General features: G+C 45.9%; 1 protein-coding gene across 6 annotated transcripts in view; it reads right to left on the reverse strand.

Annotated features, from left to right (window-relative positions):
- The window catches only part of Bid (BH3 interacting domain death agonist), a 34,892-nt gene extending 13,368 nt beyond the window's left edge, over positions 1-21,524 (reverse strand). Inside the window, exons 1-4 of one of the 6 annotated variants that reach the window (XM_029570837.1) lie at positions 20,558-20,734; positions 5,335-5,421; positions 825-995; positions 642-713 (exon numbers count right to left, since the gene is read on the reverse strand). In XM_029570837.1, coding sequence (XP_029426697.1) covers positions 642-653 — 12 coding nt within the window. In that variant the 5' untranslated portion in view covers positions 654-713; positions 825-995; positions 5,335-5,421; positions 20,558-20,734. Of the gene's footprint in view, positions 1-641; positions 714-824; positions 996-1,948; positions 2,028-5,334; positions 5,422-20,557 lie in introns of those variants that run through there. The other 5 variants (XM_017801895.2, XR_003851861.1, XR_003851862.1 and 2 more) reach the window with 5 other exon arrangements.
- Between the last annotated feature and the right edge of the window lie 3,409 nt (positions 21,525-24,933).

Here is a 24,933-nt window from a genome sequence, read left to right on the forward strand (position 1 = left end):
ATGCCCCTTAGCAGTACACTTAATAGTTGAAATGGTAAAAATTGATGTTATTTTACCATAATAATAAAAATAAAGCTGGGAAAAAAACATCAGAAACATCACAAGTTTTGATGGAGTAAAAAAAAAAGAAAGGCCAAATGTCAGGACATAGGAGGAAATCTCAGCATTTCACTGTGACCCCAGGCCTGGGACAGTGGGTTGTACAGGAGGTAACTGGGTTGTGCAGGAGGTAACAGCAAGCAGGATCACAGAATACTATTGCCCACACCCATCACAGCCCCTTACTGGGCAAGTAGGAGTGCCCCAAATCATTTCTGTTCACAGACGCGTTGCCTCTGTGCTACCCCTGCCATGTCTGCCAGGCCAAAAGTCCTGCTGCTCTGCCCTGGAAGGATGTTCCAGTCCACATTGAGTTCCCCATACTCCCAGGCACCCACAGAGCTGGTACAGGCTCAGGGATCCAGAGACAAAGTCTGTTGGAAATCTGAGGTGAGTCTTTGGAGACCTGTCAGTGAGGGGTTAGGCTGCATCATCACTAACAGGGACATCCAGGAAGAACAAGGTGACCTTTGGCCATCTTGCTCTCCGCTCTCCCTGCCCTCCCCGCCAAGGCACTTGGGCAAAAGACACCAGTGGCTAACCTCAGAGTCCATGGCACAGGCAGCACTGTGGAGCTCCAACCACTTCTGGCACGCAGGGTCTGGGGAGACAACCTGGAAGAGGACATGTACAGGGTGTTGGTGTCCCCCTGCAGCAAGTCCTCCCGTGGGACCCCTGCAGGGAAGTTCCCACACCTGCAGCTGAGGTCACCTCCCACATCCCACCTTGCTGGCTCTCAGCCAGGGTTCCTTTGTTTGCCTTCCACGGCAGCAAGCGAGTCAGGTCTGCAGTTTTCCTCCTTGTAGACTTGCCAGGCACTGAGCTGGGCACCCCTAGGTCAGTCTTCCATGAGTACAGTGTTCCCACCCACACTCAGGAAGACTGTCATTAAGCACCTGGCATGTGGATTACTATACAGTTAATTAATATTAGTTAATGAGTTTCCCACAAAAGTAAACACACCTGCTCCCCTCCATGAAAGAAGTCTGTCTTACCGGGCCACAGCCCCCTTCCTAATGCCAAAGCGTTTCCTCTCTTTCTATCCACACAATGAGGCTGAGTGACCAATGTTGATTCTGACTAAATGGAGAGAAAATAGAGTTTGGGAATAATTTTGAGTGCACAGAGCTAATAAGTAACAGCCAGTGTTTCCTCTCCCAGGATATGTGATTTTAGTGGGCAAATAAAAATTAATCAAATGTAAAGCAAGACCTCCTGAAATATAAAGAAAATATATCTGACAACTATACAAAAGATGAACTCTTCCATAAGACACATATGCCAAACCAATAACCTCCACAAACTGACCAGACAAAAGCCAACTAAGAACTGAGTTTAAAATTTTTTCTAGGCTGCCTGAGTGCCTGCTCCCACCTCCATCGTAGGGGCTGAGATCTCAGCAGACCGCTAGAGTGTCAATTCTGGCCTCCCTCTGGCATAGAGACTGAAAACTCAGAGGACTGCCTGAGAGTGCCTGAATCCTGCCTTCATGTGGTGAAGCCTTTGCAAGGGAACTGACACTGATTCTAGTCACTCCAACAGCTATCAAAGTGCCTAAAAACAAATCCTGAGTCCATCACTCTCAAGTCCAGCCTTGGCAGACAAAAGAAAAATGAGGAGGGACCCAATGGAGGGATGCTTTTGGAAGCTCTCGTCAAGAAATTCCAATGGACTCTGATATGAATATTTGAAATTTGCCCTGTTTTGACTTTTTTCTGGTTCCCTATCTAGAACTTGTAATGCTAACTACTCTTGCCTTTACTTCTCTTTCATGTTTCCTCCTATTCACCAGTCAAGGACTTTCTTTTGAAAGAGAATCTCACTATGTAACCTAAGCTAGCCTGGAACTCACTATGTAGACCAGGCTGATCTCAAACTCTGAGATCTGCCTGCCTCTGGGACTGAAGGTATTCATCACCACTCCCAGCCTGGAAAAAAAAAAAAAAAAGTTTTTTTTAAAGTTCTTAAATTTTTAAAAAATTGAGAATTTCATACATGCTTATAAGGTATTTTGATCAAGTCCATGCCCACTCCCTCCACTCCAACTCCTCTCATATCTCCCCATCGCTTTTTCCTGAACAACTGTGTACTCTTTAAAAAAAAAAAAAAAAAAAAAAAAAGCGTGGTGGCACATGCCTTTAATCCCAGCACTTGGGAGGCAGAGGTAGGCAGATCTCTGTGAGACTGAGGCCATCCTGGGCTACATAGCAAGTTCAAGGCCAGCAGGGGCAGCAAAGAAACCCTATCTTAAAAACGGTCCTTTTTAAAAAAAAAAAAAAAATTGATTTTAGAGCTACCAAACATAAAAAAAAAGTCAATTCAACTTACACACTGTTTCTAAGAATGTAAATTAGTGTAGCAGAGCAGTATGGAGACGCTTCAAAAAACTAAAACCAGGGGCTGGAGAGATGGCTCAGCAGTTAAGAGCACTGGCTGCTCTTGCAGAGGACCTGGGTTCAATTCCTAAGACCCACATGCCAGTTAACAATCATCTGTAACTCCAGTACCAGGGAATCTGACTCCCTCTTCTGACCTCTGCGGGCATTGCAAGACATGGGTGCACTTACATATATGCAGGCAGTATATGCACACACATAAAAGAAATTAAAATATATTTAAAAAAACCCTAAAACCAGGGGCTGGCAAGATAGCTCAGCTGGTAAACATGTAAGCCTGATGACCTGACTTCGATCCCTAGAATCCATGTTAAAGGTGGAAGGAGAGATCCAATTCCACAAAGTTCTTTTGACCTCCACACACACGTGCTGTGGCATGTACCTCTACATCATATGCACACAATAAAAATAACAATACAAAAATTAAAAGGCCATGATGCGCACCCTGTATGACGTCTCCTACTAAACCCAGAATTCTGAGACAAATGCAAAAGCAGTTCTTATCCTCTGCAAATGCCTCAGTGATCATAGCTGTCAGTGACTACCAGATCCCAGCACTCAGAGGAAGGCGAATCTCTGTGAGATCAAGGCTAGCCCAATCTACAAAGCAAGTTCCAGCTGAGGCTACAGAGAGATCATCTTAAAAAAAAAGGAAAACTCAAGCAGCCATAGTGTATAGCCAGGCATGGTACTATGGTACAGCACACCTCTAATCCCAGCACAGAGAGGCTGAGGCAGAAGGATCACTATGAGTTTGAAGCCAGCCTGGGCTACATAGTAATACCCTGTCTCAAAAAAAAAATCAAAAGAAACAAAAACACCAAGCATGCTCATAGCCCGTATCTCACTGGGCCTGGGCAACACACTGGCTGGGATGGAGCTGCCTTTTGTTTTTGTTCCAGTCTGCAGAGACAGGACGCATGCCCTAAAGTAGGACACCTCTGTAGAGGTGAGGGGCAGGTAAGCATTCACCACTGGGCCAAACTTGTCATGAGTAGGAGACAACAGACAGTTCACATGGGTCTACTCAGACTCCACTCCCCTTTTCTGAGGCCCCAGGAGCCTCACTGGTACCATGGAGGCCAAACGTCCTAAATTAACTGAAAAATTCAAAAGACCCTATCCCACATGGCCGAAGTGCAGGCTTGGACCACACCAAGCAGGAGAAAGGACACACAAGCACTTGTGGAAGGGAAGTCTTCAGGAGGCCCAAACCTGAGCAGGGCAGCCTATCCCTGCCCAGCCTCTTCTCTTGGTCCCAACTCACAGCTGACTCCTGGAATTTCTTTGGTAATAAACGAATCTTCCTTTGTCCCTGAACATTACACAGACTTTAACCTTGTGTGGACTCAAGCACATGAGACCAAGGCTGGGAGAGACCAACTCTGCTCCAGATTGACATCCACCAGTGGCCAGATGTGCACTTGTTCAAGGTGCCTGTGTTACACACAGAGCTGAGAGATGCATGTGTCCCTACCCTGGTAAAGCTTATCCATACAAATATATCACTAGAAATGTGATACACACTATGAAGAAAATCACATTCTATGATAGGAACCGAATCATTTACTCATCAGATATCCAGGTGCCAGGGCTGAAAGCAGAGCACAGACACCACCAAGAGGCGCTCTGGAGAAGAGAAAATCACCCAGCTTCAGGGTTGAATACCCAAGAAATAACCAGAAAAACACAATGAGTTTTCCATCTTCTTAAATGAGTAAGTTAATTTTGTTTATTTATTTAATTTTTATTTTATGTGTTTTGCCTGCATATAGGTAAGTGTAGTACATGCATGCAATGCACACACAGGCCAGAAGAGGGCACTGGATCTCCTGGAACTGGGGTTAAGGATGGTCGTTAGCTGCCATGTGGGTGCTAGGAACTGAACCCAGGTCTACTGCAAGAGCAGACAAAGATCTTAACCACTTTAGCCTCTTAACTCATTATTTGAGAAAACAGTATCATGTAAAACTATTCAAGGCCTAGAGATACAGTTCAGTTGGTAGAGTGCTTGCCTAGCATGCACAAAGCCCTGGGTTCTGAGATCCCCAGTATCACAAAAGACAGGGTGTGATGGCACATACTTGCAATCTTAGCATTCAAGAAGTAGAAGCAAGAGATCAGAAGGTCAAGGTCATCCTCTGCTACAGTGAGTTGTAGGCAAGCCTGATCTGAATTAAAAAAAATAAAGCCAGGCATGATGATGTACTTCTTTAATCCCAGCACTCAGGAGACAGAGGCAGGCTGATCTCCATGAGGTAAAGTTCTGCCTGGCCTAGATATCAAGTTCTAGATCAACCAGGGCTACATAGTGAAACCATGACTCAAAAACAAAACAAGGGGCTAGAGAGATGGCTCACCAGTTAAGAGCAAAGGCTATTTTTGCAGAAGACCCTGGTTCGAGTCCCAGCACCTTACATGGCAGCTAACAACTGTCCATAACTGCAGTTCCAGGAGATTGGACACCTTCTTCTGTCTTCTGCGGGGATTGTTCAAAATGGGTGCAGTTACATACATGCAGGCAAAACACACATACATATAAAATAAAAAATAATAATTAAAAAACAAAAATAAAATAAATACATAAAACAATTTGAGAGTCAAAAGAAATATATGCACAGACAATGGGAAATAAAAGAGGAAAAGAATTTACAGACACATGCAAAATGGGTCAATATCTGTAAGGTAATAACTGCACTTCGGTGGGCAAAGTACATGTGCTGCTCTACGGGCAAACTCTTTTGCATTATGTCTGTATTCTACAACTTACAGTTATAAAATAGCTCAAAGGCAATGAAAAGCACAGATAACCTAAGGGGTAGAAGTTAGAATACCCTACCGTGGGCTACATGTAGCTCAGTGGTTCAGTGGTACTTAGCATGTCTGTGGGGTTAAATCCTTAACACCTGGGTTAAATCCTTAACACCTGAAAAATAAAAAATAAAAGTTTAAATTTAAAAAGGACTGGCATGGGAGTAGAAAGATATCTCAGTGGTTAAGAGCACATACTGATCTTACAGAGGACCATGGTTCCTAGCACCCACATCAGGTGACTCACAACTACCTGTAATTCTAGCTCCAGAGGATCCAGTGTGCTTTTCTGGCCTCTGTGGGCACTGCACTCATGTGCACAAACCCATACATATACACATAATTTAAAATGAAACAGAAACAAAATGTGTTAAAAGCACTGGTGGTGAATACACCTGTAACTCCATAGCTTGGAGGGAGGCAGGAGGAGTGCAAATTCAAGGCCAGACAACAGGAGACCCTGGTTCAAAAAAACTAAGAGTCAAAGCAAAGAGCACATTCCTGTAATCCCAGCAATCTAAAGGCTGAGGTAGGAAGTTCTTGTTTGAGGCTAGCCTGGGCTATATAATGAGACCCCCCCATCTCAGAACAACAATAACAAGACAAACTTAAAAAAAAATTTTTTTTAATATTATTTTTATTTTATAATGTGTATGCGTGTGTTGCCTGCACATACGTTAAGTGCACTCATGTCATGCAGTGCTGGCGGAGAACAGAAGAGACTGATTCCCTGGAACTGGAGTTATGGACAGTTGTTAGCTGCCATGTAGGTGCTGGGATTCAAATCCAGGTCTTCTGCAAGAACAACCAGTGTTCTTAACCGCTGAGCCATCTCTCTAGGCCCCCAAAATTGGGTTTTTTTTTAAACAAGTTCTGACTATGTAGCCCTGCCTGGCCTGGAACTCACAGAAATCCACCTGCCTCTGCCTCCCAAGTGCTGGGATTAAAGGTGTATGCCACCATGCTGAAGCTTTAGGATCCCCCCACCCCAAATTAAAAAAATAAGGCTAAGTGTGGTTGCACACAGCTTTAATCCCAGCATTCAAGAGGCAAGACCGGTGGATCTTTTAGTTCCAGGCCAGCCTGGTCTATGTAGTGAGTTCCAGGACAGCCAGAACTATATAGTAAGATCCTATTTTTGGAAAAAAAAAAAAAAAAAAAAAAACCTCTGCCGGGCGTGGTGGTGCACGCCTGTAGTCCCAACACTTGGGAGGCAGAGGCAGGTGTATCTCTGTGAGTTCAAGGCCAGCCTGGTCTACATAGTGAGTTCCAGGACAGCTGGGACTACATGGAGACCCTGCTTCAAAAAAAAAACCAAAAAAACCTCAGGGGCTGAAGAGTTGGCGCAGCGGTTAAGAGCACTGACTGCTCTTGCAGAGGACCTGGGTTCCATTCCCAGCAGCTACATGGCAGCTACAAACCGTCCTTAACTCCAGTTCCAGGGGAATCCAAAGCCCTCTTCTGACCTCTGCAACACTGCATGACATGGTGTACTCACTCACATACATACAGGCAATTTTACTCATACACATAAAATAAAAATAATAAAACATATTATTTTTAGTGTATGAGTATTTTGCCTGCTTGTATGTAAATACACCACATGTAAGCAATGTCCGCAGAGGCCCTGGAACTAGAGACAGTTGTTAGCCACCATGTGGGTGCTGGGAACCTAACCCAGGTCCTCTGGAAGAACAGCCAGTGCTCATCTCTCCAGGCCCAGTAAGACACTATCTTAAAATTAATTAATTTAATTTAATAGAGTTGGGACACAGCTCAATGATAGAAAGGAGCTTAGCAATCAGGAGGCCCTGCGTTCAATTCCCCAGCAACACTTAAAAAAATAAGATCTTATTTAATTTTGTATGTATATGATGTATGTATGTGCATGTATGTATGTGCTCAGGTGTGTCTGAGTGCAGGTATGCACATGACAGTGTGCACAGAGAGGTCACAGGACATCCTTGGGTGCTGGTTCTCACCTTCTACATTGTTTGACACAGGGTCTCTGTTGTTTGTACTGCATACACCAGGGAATCTCCTGGTTTCATTTTCCCATCTTGTTAATAGGAATCCTGGGATTATAGCTGGGAATTAAAACTGAGATCCTTGCACTGATGTGGCAAGCACTTTACTGACTGACCCATCTTCTCTGCCCCAATAAATAAGTTTTCAAAGAGGGCTGAACTCATTAGAATGACCTGATAATTTCCACTGGTGAAGCCATAGTGTTAACTAACCAGCTAAACTCCTTTTGTTTCTTTTGCAAATGTACAGCCAACAGCCACACAGTACTGAAGAACTAAGGCCACAAAAGTAACCCTCTGCTTGGGAGTTTCCATAAGAAAGCTCAGAAGAAACTTCTAAAAGTCTCTATATTTACTATCCTGTGGGGAAGAAACCAAAGGCTCAGCTGTGAACTCTTTTTATAAAAAAATATTTTATTAGCCAGGTGTGGTGGTGCACGCCTTTAATCCCAGCACTCAGGAGGCAGAGGCAGGTGGATCTCTGTGAGTTTAAGGCCAGCCTGGTCTACATAGTGAGTTCCAGAACAGCTGGGGCTACAGGGAGACCCTGTCTCAAAAAGACCAAAAATAAAAAATAAAAAAAAAGAAAGAAAGAAGCTGAGGGACGTGAGAGATGGCTCAGTGGTTAAGAGCACTGGCTGCTCTTGCAGACAACCCAGGTTTGATTCCCAGCACCTAACAACTGCAACTAACAACTGTCTATAACTCCAGTTCCAGGGGATCATACGCCCTCTTCTGACCTCTGTATGCACTGCATGATACAGGTGCACTTACACATATGCAGACAGTACACTCATAGACATAAAATTAATAATAATAATAATAATAATGTTTTAAAGAAGAAAGCAAAGCACAGGCCAGAGTAAGCAGCATTCCTTCATGATCTGTGCTTCTGCTCCTGCTTGAACTCCTGTTCTAGCTTCCCTCAAGGATGAACTGTGATGGGTCATGTAAGCCAAGTTGGTTTGACTCTGCATGCCACAGATCCTTACTACAGACAATAAGACCCTTACTACAGACAATAATCTGGCTTCTAGAGGCTTACTGCAGGTAAGGGCTGCAGCTGGCAGACAGCAATTCCTTTAAAAAAAAAAAAAGCGCCGGGCGTGGTGGCACATGCCTTTAATCCCAGCTCTCAGAAGGCAGAGGCAGGCAGATGTCTGTGAGTTCAAGGCCAGCCTGGTCTACATAGTGAGTTCCAGCACAGCTAGGGCTACAGAGAGACCCTGTCTCAAAAAAGACCAAAAAAACAAAACAAAAAAACTAACAGTTACCATTTGATCTAGAATTCTGCACTGCATGTGTCCCTGTGCTGCAAAAAGGGCTGCAGCTGACCACCGACCGCCAGAGATCCCAGGCCACATGCTTAGAGTCCTGGACACAGACCTGGAGGGTTCATACAGCCCTGACCTTTCCCTATGAAATAAGTGAATGGATGAAAGCCTTTTGACTTTTTTCGGTTTTTTAGATTTATTTTTGTTAGATGTAAAGATCCTGAAAGGGCTGGGAATGTGCCTCAGTAGTAGAGCAAGGTCCTAGGTGTTCCAGCCCCAGCACCCAAAATATGAAAAAGTTCATTTTTTTCCCCTAAATCTAGGATCTAATCTTTAGAAAGCAACATCAAAAGTGTTGTCAGAGGCATGAGGCAGCAGGACACTTAAGACAGGATCATGTACACCTGAGCCGAGAGCTGGTTATTCATTAATTATACAAACCTTGACTGTTTCATAAGCAGTGAGCTTTGCTGTTTCCCCATACTTAAAACCAAGGGTTTAATAAAGTCAACATGCAGCAGCAAAAATGACTGTGCTACAGAATCCCCGATATCCAGGCAGATTACATAGAAGTAAAAATCTTTCAAGAAGCACCTATCAAAGTAGTAGGCTCTGCTAAAACTAAGACTTCATAGCTTTTCTTTCAGACTTAGGTATTATAAACCACAACAATAAAATTCATTCTCCAATTTCTAGACTCTACCATTTTTTTCATATTCTGATGTAAACTAGAAAAATCACTTTAAATTAAATTTACTATTAATGCATGTATATGATTGGGGGGGCACACATGCCATAGCATGTATGGAAGTCTGAAGACAATTTTGTGGAGTTGGTTCTCTTCTTTCACCTTTAGGTAGGTTCCAGGGATCAAATTCAGGTCACTAAGCCTGCCTGGCAAGCAGCTTTACCCACTGAGCCATCTCACTGGCTCTGAAAAATCACTTTTAGGTCTAGGAAATCCCAGGGTGTAAAAGACCCTTTTTGGAGGATGTGTGAGCTCTAAGTGATTTCATAATAAGCCTGGTACAGTGGTGTGTACTTGTAGTCCCAGCTATTGGGAGGCTGTGGTGGGAGGATCACTTGAGCTACAGAAATTGGGCTAGCATCGGCAACATGGTGGGGCAACACAGTGAGACTCCAAGATCCATTTCTTTTAAAAAATCATAATAAGCCAGGTGTGGTGGTGCATGCCTTTAGTTGCAGTACTCAGGAGGTAAAGGCAGGTAGATCTCTGTGAGATCAAGGTCAGCCTGGTCTACATAGTGGGTTCCAGGCCAGCTGGAGCTACAGGGAAACCCTGTCTCAAAATGACCAAAATAATAATAATAATAATAATAATAAATGATCAAAAGATCTTATATAATGCACAAAGTTATCAAAGAAGCTTTAAAAAAATCCTAGCAACACTTTAACATATCTGTCTCTTATCTCTCAACAAGGGTACAACTGAAATGAACACGGCAGCAGTCTGAGAACCCACATAACTCAGTCAGCCAGTCACCAGATTTGTAAAAGCTCATGAAACAATGCTGTCTTCCCAATAAAAGTGGTTTGTTTTATGTAGTCTTAAAAAATATGCCAGGTGTGGTGGCACATTCTTTAATCCAAGCACTTGGGAGGCAAAGGAAGGCAGATTTCTGTGAGTTCAAGGCCAGCCTGGTCTACATAGCAAGTTCCAGGCCAGTCGAGGCTACAGAGAGACACTGGTCTTTTTTGAGACAGGTCTCCCTGTCTCCAGAATTTGTTCTTAACTATATAGCCTCCATCTCCCAGAGATCCACCTGCTTCTGCCTCCTAGTACTAGTATTAAAGGGTGTGGTGGTGCGTGCCTTTAATTCTGGCATGTGGGAGGCAGAGGCCAGCCTGGTCTACATAGCAAGTTCCAGGCCAGTCGGGGCTACAGGGAGACCTGTCTCAAAAAAGACCAAAAAATTACAAAATAAAATGCCTGCATTATAAAGCAAAGGCAGCCTTTAAAAAAAAATCCAAGTTATTTCATTTCATTTGCCAAAGACCTTAATTATATGAACTTGGAATCTTAAAACATTTCTAAGCTTGGTTTTGTAAGTTTTTTAGGGGATGGAGTGATAGAACATGTGTTTAACATGAGCAATCCCCAAGTTCACTATACCTGCACCAAAACAGAAAAAAAGAAAAAAATTTAAAGTCTAACACAAAGCCAGGTATAGTGGCAACTTTATCTCAGCAAATGGGCAAATGGGTCTCTGTGACACTGAGGTCAGCTTAGTCTACACAGCAAGTTCTAGGCCAGCTGGGGCTACAGGGAGACCCTGTCTCAAAAAGACCAAAAAATAAAATAAATCTAACATATTTTTAATGCTTAGAAGTATGACTTTCTTATTTTTTCATAGTCCAAATACAGAAGAGTAATTTTCATCTTTTCTGGAAATCAGAACAGAGGCATTCAGACAATGGTGCTCCAAGATAAGATACTTCATAACCTAAACCCCCAATGACTAAAACAACTTTCTCCCATTAACACAAGAAGCAAAGGCCCTTCTAAATTACAGACAGAGATTCTAATACCAGTCCTACAAGCTTCAGCTCAGATCAAGAATAAACACAGGATGGGCATGGTGGCAGACCTATAATCCCATCTACTCAAGAAGGATTACAGATTCAAGGTTGGCCTGGGCTACTTAAGTGAGTTTGTCTCAAAAATAAATACAGAACAAGGTTACCTCCCATGCAGAAGGCTCTGGGTTCAATCACCAGCACCACCAGTGGTGGGAGAAGAGACAGAGACACAAACAACAAATGTTGTTCTTTCCACTAGATGAAAACAGTTGAACTGACTCGGAAGAGATTTGGAGCAGAAGAAAAAAGTTCAGCAATCACACCTTCTCAATAGAGAACAGATGTGTTACCTGTCCATGACGATGAACAAAGGTTAAGACCATAAAACTGAAACCTTAGCTGGGCATGGTAGCCCATGCCTTTAATCCCAGCACTTGAGAGGCAGAGGCAGGTGGGTCACTGTGAGTTGAGGCAAGTCTGGTCTACATAGTGAGTTCCAGGCCAGCTGGGGCTACAGGGAGACCCTGTTTCAAAAAGATGAAAAAAAGGGACCATAAAACTGAAACCTTGATGTGGCAAGTATCAATCATAGGCCAAGATAAAATACAAAACGGAGCCGGGCATGGTGGCGCACACTTTAATCCCAGCACTTGGGAGGCAGAAGCAGGTGGATCTTTGTGAGTTCGAGGCTAGCCTGGTCTACATAGTGAGTTCTAGGACAGCTGGGGCTACAAGGTGACCCTGTCTCAAAAAGACAAAACAAAACAAAAAAACCCAAAACAAAACAAAAAAAAAACCCACAACAAAATGGATGGTGGGGGTGCAGGGGAACAAACTCGTCAGCAAGTGCTATTGCTACTTAGAATTCTCTGGCAGCCAGAAAAGGCCACTGAATCCACTGGGCATGCTTTTCCCAAGCAGGCCTCCAAAACTGCTCAAGAATAATTTAAAAAGGAAAAAGTGACACAGTAACCCTAAATATCTGAATTTCAAGTGTGATGTGGTGGCATACACCTGTAATCCCAGCAGAGCCAGGAAAAATGCACATGGCATACAGATATACACATGAACAAAAATACATCCTTAGGGGCTAAGTGGTTAAGAGCACTGACTGCTCTTGCAGAGGACCTAGATTTGGTTCCAACACCCACATGGAGACTAACAACTAACTGTCCTTAACTCCAGTTCCAGGGACTCCAACACCCTATTCTGGTCTCCATGAACACTACACACGTGGATGCACTTACATACATGCACATATATACTCATAAAAGTAAAAAAAAAATTTAATGCTTAATAAATCTTTTAAAAAAAAACACAAAAATTAAAGCATGAAAACTCAAGTTTCAACAAACATAAAATGACAAAATGGACACATGCCAGGGATTTCACCCACTAAACCAGTAAGGGAACTTGTGAGGTCACAAGGTCACACTACCACTTTCTACCAGTGCAGCTGCTGCTTTTTCTTTTCTTCCTTTTTTTTTTTTTTTTTTCTCATATAGCCCATGCTGACCTTGAACTCTGATCCTCCTGCCTCTACCTCCCAAGTGCAGGTGCCACCATGACCAGCTCCCTCAGTAACTTTCAAACCTGGCTGTATACTGTAATCAATGGGGAAGCTCTTGAACATATTGACCTGACATGATCTTATACATAAAACAGCCCAAGGAATTCATAAAAAACTACTGGGACTAATCAATTAGGAAAGTAAGGTTTCAGTGAATAAGCATTTCAGGATCAACTGTTTTTCTACATACTACTAATTAATAATCCAGAAATAAAATTAAGAAAACAATTATTTTATAATGGAATCAAGAAATGGAAATAAGCTGGGCATGGTGGCATACACCTTTAATTCAAGCACTCCAGAGGCAGAGGCAAGTGGATCTCTGTGAGTTGAAGGCCAGCCTGGTCTACATATCGAGTTCCAGGACAGCCAGAGCTGTACAGTGAGACCCTGTCTCAAAAAAGGAAATACTAAGACCTAGGGATGCAGCTCCATGGATGAGCACTTGTCTACATACACCAGGCCCCAAGTTCAATCTCCAGCACAGGAAAAAAAAAAATTAACACACACAAAAATTTTTTTGGAATAGGAATAAATTTAATACAAGAAATGTCAGACTTGTACACTAAATGAAAACTATATTGTTAAAAGAAAACTGAAAAACTAACATATGTTTATAGGCTGGAAGATATACTGTTCAGCCAGTACTCCCTAGATGATCTGCAGAGTCAATGCAGTTCCTATTAAAACCCAAGCTGGTTGGTTTGTTTTTCAAAAAGTGACAGACAGCTCCTAAATTCATAAGGGAATGATGCAGCAAAGGACATTTTCGAAAACAGTCAATCTTGAAAAAAGAAACAAAGTTGGTGAACTTGTACTTCCTGATTTCAAAACTTACTACAAAGGCACAGTAATCATGACAATGTGGGACTGGCAAAGGATAAATATAGAGTAATGGAGTTGGAACCAGAATCCCAAGATAAACCCATGCAGCCCCAGCTGGCCTGGAACTTGCTATATAGACTAGGCTGGCCTTCATCTCAGAGAGATCCATCTGCCTCTACCTAGGATTAACATATGTACAACCACGCCTAGTTTATGCAAGGCTGGGGCTTTAACTGCTCTGTCAATTGATCTACATCTCTAGCTCCTTGTTGTCTTTTTTTTTTTAATATTTTATTATTTTTATTTTGTGTGTATGCATGTGTTGTCTGCATGTAAGTGCACCCGTGTCGTGCAATGCCCGTGTAGGACAGAAGAGGCGGTCGGATCCCCTGGAACTGGAGTTATGTTAGCTGCCATGTGGGTGCTGGGATTTTAACCCAGGTCTTCTGCAAGAACAGTCAGTGTTCTTAACTGCTGAGCCATCTCTCCAGCCCCCTTTTTGTTTTTTTTAATGTGTAAAAGTGTTTTGTCTGCATGTATGTAAGTGCAACCATGCATGCAATGCCCACAAAGGCCAGAAGAGAGCAACAAGTCCCCTGGAACTGGTGTTTCAGATGTTTGTCAGTAGCCATATGGATGCTGGGAACTAAACCCATGTCCTCTGCAAGAGCAGCCAGTGCTCATAATCATTGAGCCATCTCTCCAGCCCTTGTTTTGGCTTTGTGAGATAAGTTCTTACGAAGACCAGGCTGACCTGGAACTCACTACATAGACCAGACTTGCCTGAAAGCTGTGTTAATCCTCTTGCCTCAGCCTCCCAAGTTCTGGCATTACAGAAATAAACCACCACACCTAGCAATATAATTTTATTAATGTTTTTACTCTTTTTTGGTCTTTTTGAGACAGGGTCTCCCTGTGGCCCCAGCTGGCGTGAAACTCACTATGTAGACCAGGCTGGCCTTGAACTCACAGAGATCTGCCTGCCTCTGCCTCCCAAGTGCTGGGATCAAAGGTGTGTGTCACAGTGCCCAGCTCTTTACTCATTTATTTTTATTTTATGTGTTTTGCCTACAAGTATGTAAGTGCACCATGTACATGCAGTGCCCAGAGGTCAGAAGAGAACATTGGATCTATGCATGGTTGTTAGCCACCATGTAGATGCAGGGTACTGGACTTGGGCCCTCTGCAAGAGCAGTCAGTGCTCTTAATGACTGAGCCGCCAAATAACAATGGCTTTAAAAAAATGAGAATGTGGCAGGGCATGGTGGTGCAAGCCTTTAATCCCAGCACTTAGGAGACAGAGGCAGGCAGATCCCTTTGAGATCCAGGCCAGCCTGGTCTACAGAGTTTCAGGCCAGCAGGGGCTACAGGGAGACCCTGCCTCAAAAAAACAAGTCAAAAACCAAACCAAACCAAATAAAAAAGATGTAGCTCAGTGGTAGAGCAATTGCCTAGCATGTAAAAGGTCTTGCATTAATTCCTACCACTTCAAATAAATAAACAAATACATCTGAAGAGTGGCCTGTGTACCACGTAACTTGAGCTGTCCCCTTATGGACTGTGGCTCCATTTGGTGCACTTGAGCATCCTGAATACTCAAGGCCTCTAAGGCCTAGACCCTTGCTTCCCCTCCTTGCCCAGGCCCTAGGTTCCTGAAAGATCTATGAACATTGGGCAAGCCTGCGGACAGGAAGTCAGATGTCCTAGGGATGGGCCATCAGGGACTACTCTACATGTCTGCACACCTTTGCCCTCTGCCCTTCCCCTGAACTCTTTTTCTTTTTCTTTTTCTTTTTTTTTTTTTGCTTTTTGAGACCAGGTCTCTCTGTAGCCCCAGCTGGCCTGGAATTCAGTATGTAGACCAGGCTGCCCTCAAACTCACGAGATCCACCTACCTGCCTCTGCCTCCAGAGTGCTGGGATTAAAGGCATGCACCACCTGCTTCAGCTCCCCCACTGAACTCTTTATCCTCTTTTTTTGAGCTCAGTTGTGGAGGAAAAGGGGATGGAACTCAGCCCAGCAAAACATACAACACAGGCTGACCTAGACTGCTCCCATCATGCCCTAGGGTCAGAGACAGAAGTGGGCCTACACTGGTAACAGCAATCTCCTACCCCTTTTCCCCATTCCCTAACAGAAAACCTCTTTTCCTCACCTGTGAAGGGGACAGTAGCCTACATCAGGGAGAACAGAATAGACACTAGGGCAGGTCAAGATGCAGCCAGTACAGTCATCTTGCCTGGTGAGACGTTGGTGAGACGTGCTCCTTAGGGAACATGTTCCCAATATGGACTGCACTCTGCTCCCTGGTCAGCCAGCGAAGGGCTTTGGGGTGAGTCTCTTCAGGTCCTAGAAGGCACCAAGGGGCAAACAAGACCATGTTTTAGCCAAGAGCTGGTCTAGTCTTGTTTGGAAATCAGGGAGAAGATAGGTCTGTGGTATAAGAGAGGATGGCAACATGCTAGGCTGAGAAGGCGTGGTGGGCTCCTGAGGCTTCACCCAGCCCATCCCATCCTTTCCAGAACTGATGAAGAAAACTTTGCTAGAAAATTCCCGCAGACGGGGTGGGGGTCGGGGACATACCTTTAATTCCAGCATTTGGGAGACAGAGGCAAGTGAGTATCTGTGAGATTGAGGCCAGCCTGGTCTACATAGTGAGTTCCAGGCCAGCTGGGGCCACAGAGAGACCCTGTCTCAAAAAGAAAGTTCCCGAAGAAGCCCTAAATTGTCTCACTTAGCGCTGGGTTGCCTCAGTGGGTTCCAGGGTCCCCAGGTGCTGGGCCTGGCTATGGTCCCTTTGTCCCCATGAGGCACATGCATAGGGAACTGCGCCAAGAAGGGGACAGTCCTAAAGCACTGACCCCCCAGCACTCAAAGCTCAGGTCCCCATGGAACACCAGTGGCCTACTCCTGTCTCAAAGAAAATAGCTGCTGCGGCAAATCCTCCCCCAACTCCTCCCATGCCATCTGACTCTGCAGATGGTGCCTCTTGGTTATATGCTGGCTGAGCTGAGTGTGGCTCAGCTGGCTGCCCACTGACCTGAGGCTTCTTGTGACCATAAGACCAGTTCTCAAGGACCTTCTCCCAGGAGAGGCACAGGTCTCTTCCCAAGTGCCACTGTGCCACAATCCCATCTGCCACTTCTGCCCCTACTCTCCCTGGCCCTGAGCTACCATTCCAGTTCTACTCCTGCTACCCCCAACCCTGAGCCCCCAGCTCTGACACAGCTCAGCCAGCTCTCTCTGCTGAAACAGAGCTGGACCCCAGAGAAGTGCATTTGAAATTCATGTGTCTTCAGAAGCTTATGCCTTACCAGGCCAGAGAGAAACTTCTAAAGGTGGACAGAGTACATCTGGCTTTAAACTTGCAATGGGACCTTGCTTTGTCCATCTGTAAAAAGGGACACTTCCTGCCTCATGGGAGCCAATGAAAAACACAGGGCTTGATAAACAATGCTGCTCATAGGTCTTTCCCCTGTTTGGCTTTGGGAGATAGGCCTGAGGTCAACTCTACACTGGCCCAGACATAAGCATATGGATGAGAACCACCATCACTACCACATAACTTCACAGAACTAGTCAATTAAAATGAACGACAGGCTTTGGAGAGATGGCTCGGTGAAGTATGCCAGCCTGGTCTACATAGTGAGTTCCAGGTCAGGCGGGGCATGTCTCAAAAAAAAAAAAAAAAAAAAACAAGAAAGAGCACTGGCTACTCTTACAGAGGACAAGAGTTTGGTTTCCAGCACCCACATGGCAGCTCGCAACCATATTTAATTCCATTCCAGGGATCTGATATCCTCTTCTGGCCTCCTCATGCACCCCCATGCATGTGTGCATGTGTGCAGTGAAATACCTGCCAAGCTCCTAACAATGCCCGTTTGCACTGCTGAGGTGGAAGAGTCATTAAAAAACAAACCAGGGGCTGGGGAAATGGTTCACTTTGTAAAGTTCCTGCCTGTATATGAATGAGGACCTGAGTTTGTATCACCAGTACCATGTCAAAGCCGGCTGTGGTGGTATGAGCCTGTAATCCCAGTGCTGGGAAGGCAGAGACGAGGATCCCCAGAGCTGGCTGGCTAGCCAGTCTAGCAGAATCAGTGAACCTCAGGTTAAGGGAAGGACCCTCTCACAGAAAATAGATGGAAAATAACTGAGGAAAACACCTGACATTGATCTCTAGCCTACACATACATGTGCACTCATACCCATATGCCCATATGTACACGCCCATACAAAGACACACACAAAGCAAACAAACACCCTTTCCCCTTCCCCTTTCCTTGGCAGTGCTGGCATGGCACCATGGGGACAAGCACCCATAAGCCAACCAAGAACTCAACTGTCAGGATAGCAGCGCCTTCAAAAGAAAAGGCTTTTCTGCTCATTCAGATAAATAATATGCTGCCTTTTTAATCTGAAATGTCCCAGTTTGGACCAAGAGAAGAGGAAAAGGGTTAAGAAAGACTGAATAGTGGACGTCTGCCTGGATGGATCTTAGGGGAAGCCCCACTATAAATATCCTTGGCACTAGAACTTTATCCTGCCCACCCACATCACTAGCTGCCCCGTCTCCCTCTAGCTGCCTGTAGGGAAGAGCAGTCCACTGGAAAGCTGTGTGTGCACCCCGTGTCTGTCTCAGTGCATGTCTGTCTCAGTGGCAGAGTGCTCACCTAGCCTGGCCTGGGTTTGTCCCCAGTACTGAAAAACAAACAAGACCATGGTCTTTCTCTCAGCTCCTTATCCCTGGAGGTCTACCAGGCTCCTGAGGTGTGAGGTAGATGCCCTTCCCTCAGGAAGTGGAGCAGGGAGGGGCCTGGGAATGCAGGTAGCATAGTGCAATAGTTAGAACTGGGGTTCTGAAGTCTGATTTGGAGACCCTGGAAGTTAATTAACCTCTCCCTGCTCAGGGGGTGTACTAATCTAGTCTGATTACTATAATGTGAAACAAGCTAATTAATCTAAATGATGCACACCATAGTCCCACCACTTAGGAGACTGAGGCAAGAGGATCACTTGAACCAAGAGTTCAAGTCCAGCATGGGTAACATTGCAACTGTTTTTAAAAGAAGTGTTCTCTGGGCCGGGCATGGTGGTACACGCCTTTAATCCCAGCACTCGGGAGGCAGAGGCAGGCGGACCTCTGTGAGTTCAAGGCCAGCCTGGTCTACATAGTGAGTTCCAGGACAGCTGGGGCTACAGGGAGACCCTGTCTCAAAAAGACCCCCCCCACCAAAAAAAAGTGTTCTCTGTGTGTGTACCAGGCACAGTAAGCTCTGTTATGGATATTTGATCATTACTGCTTTTGACCCTGCAGCCTTGATTTAGGTGTCTTGTTCAGACTGGGAACTATGGAGAATACATGTGGCCTCTAAGGATGGCCAACCAGATAGGATGGGCAGAGACAGAAACACCAGCAGCCCTGCATAGCCATAACCTGGCAGATGGAAGTCAGAGGTGCAATGACAGAATGCATGACCAATGACCACAGGCTGAAAGTGGGGGCTTCTTACAGACTGGTAGTCTCAAGCATCCATCCTGGGGACCACCAGACTCATTGTATCCCTGGTGAGGATGGCTGTTTGGCCTTGAACATTGACAGCCACTGCCTTGAAGTGGGTCCCTAGCCCTCTACTTCACACTAGAGACTACAGAGAAAAACGCTGGAGTAGCATGTAATCTGCCTCTGGGCCTGAAAGGCTGTCATCAAAGCCTCTATTCCCCTCTTCTGACCTCACCCTTCCTTCCGGAGTCCAGGCCCACCATAGGCGGTTTTCACTTGCAAATAAGAGGAACCATCAGCTCCTCCAATTTGCCTAGCCAAGTACCTCAAGCTGTGAGCATTTCCTCCTCTCCCAGAGCATTCACTACACTGTCCTAATAGCCTATCATTCTGGCAAACTCCTATTCATCCTACAGAGCCCCCACTAACCTGGCTGCTTGGGTCCTTCTCAACCTCCTCAGGCCAACTATAAACAAAACAGGTCCCGCCTCTTTGCTTTCTGAACTAGCATCACCAAAGCCTGTATCCAACCCACCTATCACAGTGGCCAAGAGACAGCACCTTGCTCCTCCTCAGAATCTGTATCCTGTGGCTAAAATACCCGCTAATCCCAGCTGTGTAGGCCAACCCCACTCTCATTCCTTCTCAGGGCAAGAGAGCCAGCAAAAGGTGAAGATGAACACACTGCCCACTACAGGTAAAGGCCTGGCTCACACCCTCCCTACAAAACCTTTCCGGAGTTCAGCCCACTGAAGCTTCTTGGCACTTCTCAGTACCAGCTGATGCCTAGAATCGGTCTAAGATGGCCCATCGGAGGCCTCAAGGCTGCCAAGTGCCCTGGCTGGGTGGAGATGGAATGTGGAAAACCCACATCACATCCTTTTTGCGGCTCCCGGCACCGCAGCTCTGTTCCACGGAGGGGTCAACTGAGACCTGGTTTATTCTTGCCAGCTCTGCCACTCGATAGCTGTGGACTTGGGGATTCTTCCAGAGTCCTATAGGGTCGGTCAGCCAACCACTGAATAAATTTTTTTTTAAGCAAAGCACTCGATGACCCTGGACAGGCGGCCACACTTGCAGATCTGGCCGTGAGCGTGAGCTGTGGGCTCCGTGGCGCGCGCGGTGTAGGAAAATGCCCTACGCCGGAGTCCAAGGCCTGTGTCCCGGCTGGCGAGGGAGCACATGTGTGACTGGTCTCTTGCTCGTCTTAGGGGGTGGCCACGGCTGAACAGCGCAGCGAAGCGCAGCCCGGGCGGAGCGGGTCCCGCCGCCCCGAAGAGGACCCGAACCGCAGCCTCGCGCCGTGCTCGCCCGGCCCGGAGGCTCTCTCTCCGCACGCCAAGCACCGGCTCTCGAAGTGGCACCTGCGGCCTGCGCCCCACTCCGCCTCCCACCAAGATGCAAGCACCCCGCGGCGCCGAGGGACCCAGCGGACCCTGAACAGAGATAGGCGCCGACCCCCGTAGCAGAGCGCAGGGCCAAGGCAAGCCCAGGAGGGTGGGCGGACTCACCACGAAGATGCCGCGGCCGGAGGAGTGGGCAGTGTGTACGCTGAGGCCAAGCCACCGAACGCAAACCCCCGGGCCGCTTGCTCACCAGCTTCCTCCTGAGGTGCCCGCGCGCCAGCGGCCTCTGGGGGGCTGCTCCGCCCCGCCCCCGGGCCGCTCTGCCCCTGAAAGCCCCGCCCCCGGACGGGCGCTTCTCAGGAAGCCCCGCCCCCGGACGCCCGCTTTCCGGGACACACAGCCTCCCCCGGAAGCCTGTGGAAGCCCTACCCGGGCCTACTAGAAGGCGCTTCCAGAGCCCATGCACGGAGCTCCTCCCCGAAGCCTGGGTGCTCTGCCATCGGTGGCAGTGGGAATGGCCCTTGATCCCTGCCCGGTGCACGTGGAGGACACAGGGAAAATGACGTGATCTTCGTCCACTACATAGCAGGGTTGGCACCTTCAAACTAGTGACCTTGTGGAAGATGCTGGGCGAGGTCTGCCGTTTCTCCTGGGCAGCTGCTTTCAGAACCCTGAAGCTGCCTGAGGGATAGATGGTCTTTGGGGTGACAGTCCTCAGTCCTTGAAGGGGGGAGGGAGGAAACTGAGAAAAGTCAGAAAGGTAGCAGAGCTGCGGGCCAGTTCTCATGCCCAGAGAAGCCCCAGTGCTGTGCATTAAGTGCTAGCCGCCACCCCAAAGGACAAACATGAGGTGACGTCAACGAAACAGAAAGAGAAACCGGAAAGTGAATTTCTGGAAAAGATGAGGAAGTAAACAAGACCAAGAGTATTGCTATTTTTGAACAGAGAAGCTGGATCTGAGAAACAAAAAGTAGAACCAAAAATCACATAGTTATATTAGCATAGTACAATCACAGGGGTTTTCCTTTGCGGGTTTGGTGTTTATGTGTGTAAACGTTTGCTTGTACATACATGCATATGAGTGAGAACACACATGTACGTGTGTGCGTGCACGTGTGGCCAGAGATCAGTATCTTCTTCCTCAGTCTACAACTTACTTTTTGTTTTAATTAAAAAAAATTTTTTTAGATTGTATTCACTTTTATTTTGTGTGTTTACTTTGCCTGCGTGTATGTAAGTGCACCAGTGTGTACTTGGCACACCATCCTTTGTGGAGTTGTGAAATCCCCCTCTTTTGTTATGCTTTGTTTGACAAAAATCGCCAGAAATAGCCCTATTAAAAATATTACTTGCAAGGGCTGGAGAGATGGCTCAGTGGTTAAGAATACTGGTTATTCTTGCAGAAGACCTGGGTTCAAATCCCAGCACCCACATGGCAACTAACAACTGTCCATAACTCCAGTACCAGGGGATCCAATAGCCTCTTCTGTCCTCTTCGGGCATTGCATGACACAGGCACACTCACCTACATGCAGGCAATACACTCATACACATAAAATGGAAACAATAAAATAAATAATAATAATAAATAAAATGTTAAAATACATATATTACTTGCAGAAGCCGGGTGTAGTGACACATGCCTTTAATCCCAGCATTCAGGAGGCAGGGTCAGGCAGATCTCTGTGAGTTCAAGGCCAGACTGGTCTACATAGTTCCAGGCCAGCTAGGGCTACAGAGAGAACCTGTCTCAAAAAAAGACAAAAACAAAAACAAAAAAATTACTTGCCAGGCATGGTGGTGCACACCTTTAATCTCAGCACTCAGGAGGCAGAGACAGGCAGATTTCTGAGTTCCAGGTCAACCAGGGCTGCATAGTAAGACCTTGTGTCAAAAGAGGAAAAAGAAAAAACAGAAAAGATGGAGAATACCAATTTTCACTTTAAAAGAATCCAATCTGGGCTAGAGAAATAACTCAGTAGTTAAGAGTTAAATATGGGCCTGGAGAGATGGCTCAGCGGTTAAGAACACTGACTGTTCTTGCAGAAGACCTGGGTTTGAATCCCAGTACCCACATGGCAGCTAACAACTGTCCGTAACTCCAGTTCTAGGGGATCTGACAGCCTTTCTGTCTTCCGTGGGCATTGCACGACACGAGTGCACTTATCTACATGTGGGCAATACACAAATACACATAAAATAAAAATAAAGTATTTTTTGAAAAAGAGTAAAATACCTACGGGTGAGGCTGCTGAGGGTTAAGGAACGTATAATTTATTAGAAGATGCTGTTAATTCCAAATGGTTATCTAGGGAACTGGAGAGATGGCCCAGTAGTTATGCGTGCTTGCAGCTCTATGATGAGGACCAGAGTTCAGATCCCAGTACCCACAATGGGTAGTTCACAAACACCTGTAAATCCAGTTTCAAGGGATCCGATGTGTTTTCTGGTCTCTAACAATATTCACAGACACAGACACACATACACACATACACACCCACGCATGCACAGAGAGAATGAATTTAAAAAAAAGAATTTTCTGAGCCCAGGCGCATTCCTGTACTCCCAGCACTTGGGAGGCAGAGGCAGGCAGATCTCTGTGAGTTCAAGGCCAGCCTGGTCTACATAGTGAGTTCCAGGACAGATGGGGCTACAGGGAGACCCTGTCTCTAAAAGACAAAAAAAAAATTTCCAAAGTGGTTATATAATTTTGCACTCTTGCCAGCAATGTACAAGTGTCACAGTTGCTCCACATCCTCTTGGTTCACAACTGCAGCATCACCATCACTAAGCCACTGTCCTCTCCTCCCTTGGACTGTGATAATAACCTGATGGGTCTCCTCACTTCTACCTTAATTCTAAATTCCCTATATTCTTTATTCTTTCATAAAAGTTCAGATTATGTCACTACACCTTTAAATTTTTGTTTTAGTTATTTTTATTTTATTTTAGGTGTATGAATGTATTGCCTCCATGTATGTAAGTGCACCCGTGTCATGCAATGGCTGTGGAGGACAGAAAAGGGTATCAGATCCCCTGGAACTAGAGTTACAGACAGTTGTTAGCTGCCATGTGGGTGCTGGGATTCGAACTCCAGTCTTCTGCAAGAACAGCCAGTGTTCTTAACCGCTGAGCCATCTCTCCAGCCCCCACACTTGGCTTTTTAAGTGGGTCCTGGGGATCAAACTCAGGTCTTCATATTTGTGCAGCTAGTATTTTACTGACTGAACTATTTCCCAGATCTTCCCTCCCTCCCTCTTTCCCTCCCTCCCTCTCTCTCCCTTCCTCTCCCCCCATCTCTCCCTCTCTCCCTCCCTCTCTCTCTCCCTTTCTTCCATTACCATGCTGGGTATCTGTTCTAGTTTTTTCTCCATTGTTGTGACAAAATACTCTGACCAATACCAACTTGGGGAGGAAAGGGTTTATTTTATCTTACGTCTCCAGGGTCACAGTTCATGAGGGAGCCTAAGGTAAGAACTCAGGGTAGGAACCTGGAGGCAGGAGCTGGAGCACAGGCCATGGAAGAACACTGCTTACTGGCTAACTTTCTTGGCCTCTGCTCAACCTGCTTTCTTATACAAAATAGGCGCCTCCTGCCCAGGGATGGCACTACCCACAGTGGACAAAGCCCTCTCATATCACTCAGCAATCAAGAAGATGCCCCACAAACATGGCCATAGGCCAGTTCAATGGAGGCAATTCACCAATTGAGGCTCTCTCCACCCAGGTGTTTCAAGTTGACAACTCAAACTATTCAGTACAGCATCTAACCCAGGGCCTTATGTATGTTAAGCAAGTGCTGTACCAATGAGCTACAATTTCAGCCCCTGTCACTCCCTTTTATAGTATCCTAGCACAGGGTACATTCCTATAATCCCAACAACAGCTGGGGGATGGAGGCAGGAAGAGGAGTTTGGAAACTGAGCCTGCAGTACTTCTGGTAACTGACACCACCTCCAGGTAGTCAGAATGAGAACAGATTTAATTAGAGCTGTGGTGCCCACCACAGTTTTGCATGTGGGGTGGGTGGGGACCCCGATGTTCGTAGAGAGGGATGCACACTGTGAGTTCAGTAGGAGAGACTGAGCTGAGCTTGGCTTTTCCCCTAGTCTTCCTCAGCAGTAGCAGCAGACTCAAAGATTTCACTTGGCCTGTTTATTTTCCTGAACAACATGTGTTGCCACTAGAAACTCATCCAAACAGTTGTCTGTGCTATGACTTCCTCTTCATGCAGGAAACTGAACTCCAGGATGGAGGGACTTGTTTTCTTCATGTGCTTTCCTTTCTGCTAGGCACTCTGGGGCACTCAGCAAACAGAATGAATGTATTACATTAAAAATTTCTTAAGTTATTTTTATTTTATGTGTATGCATGTATTGCCTGCATGTAGGTAAGTGCACCCATGTCGTGCAATGCCCGAGGAGGTCAAAAGAGGCTGTTGGATCCCCTGGGACTGGAGTTACAGACAGTTGTTAGCTGCCATGTGGGTACTGGGATTCAATCCCAGGTCTTCTGCAAGAACAGTCAGTGTTCTTAACCTC

This window comes from Nannospalax galili, unplaced genomic scaffold (genome assembly GCF_000622305.1).
Source record: "Nannospalax galili isolate Female #2095 unplaced genomic scaffold, S.galili_v1.0 scaffold1104, whole genome shotgun sequence".
NCBI classification, from domain to species: Eukaryota; Metazoa; Chordata; class Mammalia; order Rodentia; family Spalacidae; genus Nannospalax; species Nannospalax galili.